The following is a 10145-nucleotide window of genomic DNA, read 5'->3' on the forward strand; positions in this document are numbered from 1 at the left end:
TCACACTTGCTTAACAGGAAGCTCTAGCAGTGGAAGTATTTTTTTTTACCAACAGACAGTAGCAATTTTTTCTCTGTCAGTGTGCTTGTTGAAGGCAAGAGAATTCAATATCAAAGTTACAATTTCTAACTACAATAAGTTACAAAGTTCCATTTCATTAAGATGAAGTTAAGCAATGATAAACCCTCCCACGCCCTCCCCTGCTCCCCAATTTTTTTTTTCCTAATCATATATTCATCCTTTTTCCAGTTTGATGGCTCATAACCTCCTTGGCCCCCTTTTTTCCACCACAAAAAAATATTTCACATTATAGAGATACACAACCATTGTGAATCTAGGTATGAGTACAGAAAAATGTTCGGAGGCATTTTTCATCAGTGTTTCATGATAATCAAAATGGTGCATCCACAAAGTTTCTCCCAACACATAGCAAGTACTAGACATAGCCAAGACGTAATCAGAAACTTTATACAAAATAGGCGTCGCTTTTTCCTTATTCTTCAGGACTGAGAAATGTGAAAATATGAGAAAAATTCAGTCAATAAAATGGAATTGTTCATGAAGAAGTAGGTTGTTTGCATGTAGATTCTTAATAGTTTAAATAAAATCTTTAAACAAAGTCTTTTTTTGTAGCATTTCGATTTGCTGCTGATTCTGTTTGAAGATACTGTTTCCATCAGCATGTCTTAGTATACTAAACTTGTCCCCTAAGCCCGTCCTCGGAGCTGGGTGCTACGCAGGTAGGTAAACAAAAGTGACTTTACATGGGTGGCACTACAAGCCCAGACATAGCTGGAAGAGAAGGAGAGAGAGAAGAAGGCTGTTATTAGCGCGCGGGCCCAACGAGGCGCACGTGGTTCAAAGCGATGCAATGCTCGACAGTAAGCTACGGGCCTTCGCGGGAAGGGACGGACTCGAGGAGGGACGCGCGGCTCTGTTTTCTACGCAGCGGTACGGCTGCGCGTGACCGCGCTCTCGTTTTACACCCCGGCTCGTGTGAGGGGGACAGGCGCAGAGACCGCAGAAAAGCGCTTTTCTAACAAGACAGGCTGCAAAGGTGTCACGTTTTAAGCGAGATTCTGACAATTCTCGGTGCAAAGCGCCCACACGTGTGGTATTTCTCCGAGCGGTTTGTTAAGAGCAGCCTGGGCCTGACTCCCCGGGGATGGGCTCTGCTGACAGCGGAGGAACAGCGTGGTCACTTCTGGCAAGGCCAGGCGAGGCCGGCTCGCTCGCCGGCCGCGGCCCGGACGCTGCTCGTGCCCCCACGTGACGACCCGGCTACCCTGAGCTCCCTGCGCCCAGACCCGGGGCCCACGCAGAAAAACTCGTTTCGGACACTGCTAATTGTACTTGATGGTAATAGCGGGGCTGAGCGAGGCGAGGGCGCGCTGAGATCACAGCCAAGCACCGCACGCCTGCTTTGAAACCCCTACACCAAGCGCCATGAAACGGCATCAGATTAATATCCTCGCCTAGCTCTCTCTTCTTTAACACTTTAACACTGAGATGCCAAAATCTACCGCGTTTCTCCAGTTAACTCCTTGGTAGAAACATAATTTAGACAGCCTTTAATTTTAGTGTTGTTTAATTTTTGTCATGATGATATTTCTCATTAATTTATGTACAACGGATATTAATAAATTTGTTCATGTAGTGATGTGAACTTCAATTTCTCAGTTCATTAATTTCCACAGTATTAATTTATTTCAGATTCACCGCTACAACTGTATGGTTTGGAAGGCTTGTGTAGGTACACATCTCTTACGTAACGCCAGCTCCTACGGCAACCGGCAGCGCGGTGCAGAAGCCTGAGCTGCTCCAGCTGCTGCGAGCTGAGCTCCGGGCAGCCGCGGGGCAACAGCCGCGACGGGCCGCTGCAGCAGCTCATGTCGAGGGCTTGAAGGGCCAAACTTTGAAATACATCTCCAGTGATACTCTTAAAGCAGGCTAGAGTTTTAAAATTCTGCTACTTATTTCCCCCATCCAAAGTATGAAGTGTGTCAAAATTAAAAAGTTGTAATTTTCCTGCATGTTTTAAACTTCAGCACTGACAGCAGTTACAAGAGAAACCCTTTCTAATGAAATCATTTGGTTTCCGTGTTAAGTTTCCATTAAAGCTGCTGCGCTCCACATTCTGGTAGCTGGGGTTAAGGGAGAAGTTTGCCGGGGTTTTAGGCCTGCTTAGCCAACATCTGCAGGCTGGCGTGTCCCTGCGTCCCCTTCACGCCACGCTGCTGGCAGAAGTGCTGGGGTAACAACCAGCTCGCGTGACCATAAATCCCCCTGGCCTGGCAAGTTCTTGGTGGGCAGAAAAGCTGGCCCCACCAGCTCGTGGCTCATGACGCAGTCCCGGGGAGAACAGGGGTGAGACCCGCTTAGGGAGGGCGTATGCGAGCCGGGGGTGCGGGAGCGTCTCACAGCTCCTGGCTCTGGGGACGTGCCCGGTCTGCAAGCAGACTGCCGGCCAGCGTGGACACGAGCAGGGCCCGTTCCCTGGAGGAAGCCTGGCTCGGGAGGAGGGAGGAGGCCACGTGAAGGTCCTCTAGCTTGGACCACTACAAAATCCACGACTGGAGGGCACCCTGCCAAGCTCACATGTCAGAAACTTATCCTGAGGTGCTGTTATGCTGCGATACAATCACCAATCACTCTGGAGATCAGCATCAGCATCCCCACAGGTCAGCCCAAAATACAGTACCCGCCTACTCTTTTGAGTTCAGATTCAGTAAGGGTCCGTCATCTTGGTCTGTATCCAGATGATGCTGAGACACAAAGGCTATGTCTCGGAGGTTGGCGGCAAGCAGACAGGAGCGTGCTCTGCCAGCACTCTAAGCAAAGTACGAAAGAGCAGGACTGGTCAGGACAGACTAGCTCACTTGTTTCTTCGAAGAATAATCTAGCAGAAACAAAGGCCAGATTTTTTTTCCAGGAGTTGTGTGCATAAATCTATTAATTCACAGCACATGGTTAATGGTAGTAATACACTGTACTTAATCACAAGTTTATTGTAATCTCACGATTGACTTATGATGTGTGAAAATTTAGGTCGTCCATTGCATACTTTTCTGGAAAAAAAATCTGAATTTCTTAATTTAAGCCATTTAGCCATTTTTGTTGAATTCCATCTGTTGCACAATGGGGGCAAAAGCAAAACTGGTGCTCTATACATTTATTTCAGTATTTATTTTAGTAGCAATGCTCGACAGCCGTGAACTTCTGCACAATTGTACCACTACATTTCTCGCTGTGCAAATTGATACCAAATGCCTTCTTAAAGAAAAATGGAGTGGCTAGTTTTTAATAATAATTTTAATAGTTTCATCTGGGGGGAGAGCAGAAAATTAAGCAGACTGCAATTTTAGAAGAATACAGAGAACCTTTTGCTCTGCATTACAATCATAAAGACCAGAGTGCAATATCTTTCACCACCTATAAAAATAAATTACAATCGAAAACTGAATTTTAAACACATATTGTACTTCCAACTTTACAGCAAGCCAGAACTTTCTTGCTAGAAATGGTACTCTATACCTTGTATGTGCATTGTGTTAAACAGCAGAAAGCTGTCTGCCCTGATGAACCCGTACTCTAAGAGCACCCTGCTCTTAAATATGTAAGTACTTCAGTGTCTGATCACAGGCTATCTAATGGAAGTCATACAAAGTTAACAAGATTGCATATTTTTGGATAAGGCCCAACGACCCTGCTTTGTGGACTTACTCATAAGAGTGAGTCATGCTTGCAGTACAACAAAGAGAGGGGTATCTCACTCTGCGAGTTAAAACTGCCAAGCTTTGACCCTAGTTATGATGTAAGTCTTATGATATAAGAGGATACATCCATGTGCAACTGAAAGAGGAAGGGAATATGAGCGTGGCAAGAAAGAAGAATACATGATAGCTCCAGCTAGTGTTGCCTGCATGATGAGTGTCCTGACATTTCACTAGTCTGCCTTCATTTTTATTCTTCTTCCTTCCTTGTTAAACTCTGTCTTGGCTTTCTTTAGAAAAAGTGAATCCGTTGTTGGGGTAGACCTCTCTATGTTGGCTCTGTGGCAGTAAGTCCTAAAATGCAGTGTTTTGGGGGCCTGCAAGATCTTGTTTCTAGTGTGCTGTGCTCAGGTAGTCCTTGCCTAGTGCGATGTTACCACAAACTACAGCTCCATCTGTTCTGTAGTACGCCAGGAGACAAAACAGTCCATCTGAGATCCATAGGCAGGGAGAGGAGAAAAGTGTCACGGTTTTCTGCTCCTGCTCCACCCCCATCTCAGATGCGCCAAGGATGGCTTTTTTTTTTTTTCCACGCACAGACAAATCCTATAGCTGATTTACCTAGTGAGAATTGGCAAAATACCCCCCCCCCCAAAAAGCCCCGATAAAAAGATTACCCGTGTCTGAAGGGCTGTTACATGTAGGGTTTTGCAAGTTCTTATCTGTCCCTGCCTGTTCACAGTGCTAACAAACCTTCATAGGAAAAACAGGAGGCATCCTGGTCTGATCGTTTTGGTATGCTGATGCCTTGCAATAGTGTGGTCAATCCACTTTACCAATATTGGGCAAAAACCAGCCAATTGAGTTTTATTTCACAACAGAGCTTATACAGGGCAAAAGCAACACAGCAAGCAATGACAGAGATGATACCCTTCCCTTTGATTAAAAGAACATGTCGTCCTTCATTATTCAGGTACGTAAACTATAGGGTTAACACCCCCCCACCCCAGAGCAGATATGACCAATAGTGATGACAGGATCTTACTTCTATCTTTACTTGACTAAATAGCTGTGACCTTTCCTAATGGGTGCAGATTTTCCTAGCTGTTATTCAGCTCTTTCACCTCCAGCTATAAAATATAGGCTCTGTACTTGAAGATCATTGAAAAACTTTAGCTGTATCGGACTGTAGCTCCTGAATTCCATATTTTATTTTAATGTCTAAAATGTGCTGATCAGAAAACTCTCAAGGTGCTGCTAGCGTACAGTGTTCATAAAGAAAGTAATTAAACTTTAAAATGGGCTCAATGTCAACAAATGACTAGGAAAAAAAGAAGAAGGAAGCAGAAATCCCCCAAATAATTATACAGGTCAAATGCAGTGTAAATAAGTAGCTCTTGCATTGCTGGCTTTTCTTTATGATGTTTCATGAAGGAGGTGTATGACATATTCATTCCAGAGAATGCCTGTCCTGCCACTCAATTCTGGCTGCAATTCAGTTCAAGGTACTGGTTTAGATCTGTAAGGACAGCTGGGTGAAATGTTGTCATCCTGAAACCTTTCATGAGTTCAGTTTGAATTAACTGAATAGCTTTGGTTGGAAAAAAATGATGGTGCCTCTCTACTCTGGTGATAAGGGAACTCACCAAGGATATGTCAGATGCAATTTGATTTTCTCCTCAGCCCAAGGGGACTCCAACCCACATACTTTACCTTCCATTAGAGTACCCTAACTATCACGATACGTGGTATTACAGGGTGAGGAAATGTGCAGTTTCCCCTTTTGGTGCAGTTCTACTATGCATAAATTATTCACCTTTTTGTCACAAGCCTGGGACTTGGTGTTCTAATTATCAGACTAGAAAGACATTCTTGCTATTTTCCCTAGGTCATTTTGTTCAACACGAAAGGATTCAGTTTAGCTGCTTCAGTTCGATGAGGAAAACATAGTTTTTTTTTTTCCAGATCAACACTTCATTTTTGGTTTGGCTACTGAACCAAAAACTGAGGTATCTGCACAGCCCTAACTCTAAATACCCTCAGATCTGAGAAGTTTTGAATGCCCAGTATAGTAGGGACAGTTTTGTAATTTAACGGTTAAGATCTCGGCGACATGTAACATAGAAATCCTTAGACTTTTAACAGCACCTGCAGGACGGAATTCATTATGGGTGACACCAGGTCCGCTGCTTGGATTACAGCATCCTCTAAATAGGTTTTAAGGGATAGTTAGGCTGCCTAAGCCCAGAAAAATTTTAGTCCAGAGCGGTATTAGGCCTCAATTTAAGGGCCAGCTTCTTGACCTGTTTAACAAGATCAGAGTTGGCTGATTCAATGTAGTCTACTAGGCATTTATATGAAAAGCATTTTGTACCTCGGGAGGAAGATGTGTGGTTACTGGCTTTTCTTGGAGGGGCCACAGGAAATTAGGCACCTGGTATCTGCTGGGAATTGGGCTTTTAGCCTGCTCAGATTCTTCTGAAAATCCTACTTTGCATTAATCTAGATCTTTTAAGCACCTGAAACCTTGACAATCTGATGGGAAGCCCTTTATTTACATAATGAAATTACAGAAATTCAGATCATTTTACTTTAGATCTTCTAATAATTTCATTTCTTCAAAGTAAAGCAATAGCAAAAAGTTAATGAGCACATGCATATAAATACCTACTACAGAATAGCTGCTTTAGATCTATGCTGTGTGTATCACATTTTATTTTACCTTATTTCAGTATTTAATTCTTATGCTAGTGGTTTTTTATTAAAAAATAGGACACTGGATTATTTTATGAATGGATGACCTTTTCTAAGAATATTGCTTATACGTGGTGTAGTTTTTTACTTATTGTAGCACAGTAAAGCTTCAACTAAAAATAGATATGCAACGACCTAAAGTGTTAATCTAATTATTCTTTTTTTTAACATCTACCTTACAATGATATTTATGTAGCTGGATCCTCAGCCCTTCATGGACCTGACTGCCTAGTAAGTTCTCAGATGCTATGTTCTTTGGACCAAGGTATTGGGGAGTTAACAAAAAAACAAAGGGATGTCCATTTTGAGATACTGGTCTCAAATGGTCTTGATTTTTGGCAGACAGGTGGCTCTGTGTGATTAAGTCTCTCTGAGGTGCCTTACGCTACATACCTCAAAATGTAGGCATCCAGAATTAATAATCCAGAATAGTCAATCATAATAATGATTGATAAATCAAAATATCAGTCTTTGTCTGTTTATCTGGGTATGGGCATCTTAGCAATATAAAGAGTAAATAATATTGCATTACCCACATCTTAACTACCAAACATGAATACTCCAAGGTAATGATGTCTGCAGCCCTTTCTGATTTCCACGAGATTCAAAGTGCTTCAATTTATTGCACTGCAGAACTAGGCTCGTGATTTGTAAAATGTAGGCAAGCAAACCTGTTGAATGATTCTAATGAATCTGTCAATATTATAATCCAAATTTTAAAATATGCCATAAAAAGTAAGACTTCTTTTTGCTTATTTTTATTCCTCCACAAAAGTTACACTGTATAGTAATTCTGTCCACCCCACTATCAACGGGTGACCATGTAAACTCTGCAGATGATTTATAAATTGTTCCTTACGCTGCCCCTATAAAATCACACAGATAAAAAAAGCAAAAGCTTAGAATTGCCTGCCTTAATTAAAATATTTTGTTATTCATATGAGGAAGTAACTAGTTTAATGCTGCAATAAGAGACTGTGTTAGGCCCAACAGAGCGCTGCAAACTCAGTGTACAAGTGGCTAGTTACTAGTTCAAGGGAAGGTTAGTTCACTGAGTAAGAGCTTAGCCTGATTTATACTGATTTGACATATTTTAAAATAACTATTACAGCATATGTACAATGAAGAAACTGCACCACATTATGCGGAAATGTTACTGTTTTGAAAGTCCATAAAAAATCTCCAAAAATGTGTAGAGAAATGGAAAGAGTATACAAAATCTCCAAGAAGCATTCCAGGATACATGCTTACTTGAAAATTTAATGTTTGAAATTTTAAGGGAAAATGGCAGGAAAAAAAATGGTGTTTTCTTTAATGGAGGTATGAAAAGTGAATCAGGATTTGCTTAAAATTTTAGCCTATCATTTGTGCTACTGTATTTTGCATCACTATGACACCATTTTGACAACACCAGAAACCTAAAGATATAGTAAGGTACCTTTCTCCAAAATATATGATCATGGCTTTAGTGTATGCACCGAAAAGCAATACATAGAAAATTGAGAGAGATCCAGCTCACCTTGAAGTCCATTTCCATTTGCACTGGTGCAAGATGGTGGAGGAGAGGCTTGGGGCCTGACAACAGGAGCAAACGCGCTCTTTTGTTTCACTGCAGAGATGACATTGGCAGGTGAGAATGAGAAAATGCCGTGTGTACTGCTACAGTTTGAAGGGAGGGTGACCGAAGAGGCTGCCATGGTAGGGCTTGACGGCACTACTGCAATAAAGCAAAAATAATCAGGACTCAGATTGAGGTTTTCACGGCAAACATGGAAAAAGAGAGTGATAGGGCCTTGCCTCTTAAAATATATATATATAAAATATATATATAAAAAAAAAAATGAAATGCCGTGGCTTGGCCACTCTCTGGATAACAGGCAAACTCTTTTGTGTTGGACTTTTGTTACAAATCGTGCAGTCCAATTTTTTTTCTATCTGAGATCGTATTATGGCACAAACAGATCAATTTATTATATTCATTTTTACGTCCAGCCTCCAGAGTCACCCCTCCTTTTATCCAGTAGCTCACAATATAGAAAATCAAAACAATGCAAGTATTTGATTTTGTAGTAAATATGAATCTATATGATGATGTGTTACCAAAAATAGACACTTACTGCCATAAGGAGAGTTAGCTGAGGAGCCATTAAGAAATCCAGGGGAACCTGGTACACCTAGATTGGGCATGCCGGCATTGCCATATCCATTCATGCTATTGCTGACTGTGTTGTAATTGGACTGCTGAGGAGTACTGCTCGGAACATATCCTCGCGGGGAAACACTGCTTGTGTTGCGACTGTAACCTACTGTGTTAGAAACCCCCCCACCCCAAAAAGATAATGTTATTTTATAATATAAACTTAGGGCTGGGGGGTTTCCTCATGCATCATATATTACACAGTTTTAATTGATTGCACAGCCTTGCTCTAAGTTGTCTGTTACTGCCCTATCAACTCTTGCAGCTTCAGATAACCTTATCACGCCAACCCTACTTAAATCATCTGCGAGCACTCTATGTTGTCTCTCCTCTTAGCATAGACAGCCAACAAAAGCTCTCTTCGATCCAGCTGTGTCAGTTGCCTTCACATTTGTCTTTAGCAGCAATTATCAACAGGCTCGAGTCCTGGTTTGTACCAACACACTGAATGCACTTGCAGCCTCTCCAGACCTTCAAATGCCACAGCTGACAACAAAAACTTTTTGTTGCAGTGATTTAACTTTAAAAGGCTGTTGCGGGGTCTTCGTTTTATGATTGATATTTTTATACTGACAAAAAGCTAGTACTTTCATAAGGTGTAGTCATCAGTGAAAACTAATTCAAGACCAAATACAGAATTTTATAAGGCTTATTAGCTTGGAAATGCATTAGACAACACAATCTTTTATAAGAGGAAACATAGCAGAATCAGGATTTTAAACAACAATTTATTTCTCTCTGAGCAATCAATTTAATAATTATGTTGTAAGCAAAAACATAAGATTTTCAGCATACCTAATAATGTGGTTTCACTCCTTTCATCAGTATCAAGATTAATTTTAAATGCAATACGCTAAATGCATTTTAAATTACAAAATGTAAATTAAATCAACTATTACTTTTATTAGTAACCTATGTAAGTCACACTTAGGCTTATACATAAAATATTTAAAAATCACAGACATCAGATTCGATTTATCTGTGTAAGTATTCAAAAAACAGGTGGAGATATGTAGACACACTTACTTTATATTAAACATACACATGATATATTTACTGTGAAAAATAGAGCTTCCTACATTTTGCCATTCCTTTTCCACTGCAGATGTTTTATGGTAACAGTAAACTAAAAATAGGAAGAATTAAATGCTATCAGAAGGTTCAAGACGACATTTCATTACATGATCAGACATATGACTACTTGGAGAAAAAGAGATGTAGAACACAGTGGTGACATCAGCTAATATTAATAGACCCTGTCCCAAACCAGGCAACAACAGGAAGGATTAACTCTTGAAATCCCACATACCTTGGTCATTAGCTTGTGATGTTTCTGAAACATTAACTGCTAGCTGGCTGCTAAATGAGTTCACTCCCATCATGCCAGTATGAGCAGGAGTGTTGGCTAGAGTAGGAATCTGGTTGTGATTGCGTGGCACACTGTATAATGCTTCAGCAATGTCAGCTGCTCTTTTCAGGAT

The 10145-nt window shown here is 41.1% G+C and overlaps 1 protein-coding gene across 24 annotated transcripts in view; it reads right to left on the reverse strand.

Moving 5' to 3' along the window:
• Window positions 1–387: 387 nt before the first annotated feature.
• EBF3 (EBF transcription factor 3) overlaps window positions 388–10145 on the reverse strand; it is a 120607-nt gene continuing 110849 nt past the window's right edge. For 4 of the 24 annotated variants that reach the window (XM_064514401.1, XM_064514387.1, XM_064514384.1 and 1 more), the window contains exons 13-17: window positions 9974–10145; window positions 8585–8773; window positions 7987–8184; window positions 2702–2831; window positions 388–792 (exon numbers count right to left, since the gene is read on the reverse strand). The exon at window positions 9974–10145 is cut by the window's right edge and continues 6 nt beyond it. In XM_064514401.1, coding sequence (XP_064370471.1) covers window positions 2740–2831; window positions 7987–8184; window positions 8585–8773; window positions 9974–10145 — 651 coding nt within the window. In that variant the 3' untranslated portion in view covers window positions 388–792; window positions 2702–2739. The remainder of the gene's footprint in view (window positions 793–2701; window positions 2832–7986; window positions 8185–8584; window positions 8774–9973) is intronic. The other 20 variants (XM_064514388.1, XM_064514386.1, XM_064514385.1 and 17 more) reach the window with 9 other exon arrangements.

The sequence above is a fragment of the Dromaius novaehollandiae genome, chromosome 6, assembly GCF_036370855.1.
Source record: "Dromaius novaehollandiae isolate bDroNov1 chromosome 6, bDroNov1.hap1, whole genome shotgun sequence".
NCBI classification, from domain to species: Eukaryota; Metazoa; Chordata; class Aves; order Casuariiformes; family Dromaiidae; genus Dromaius; species Dromaius novaehollandiae.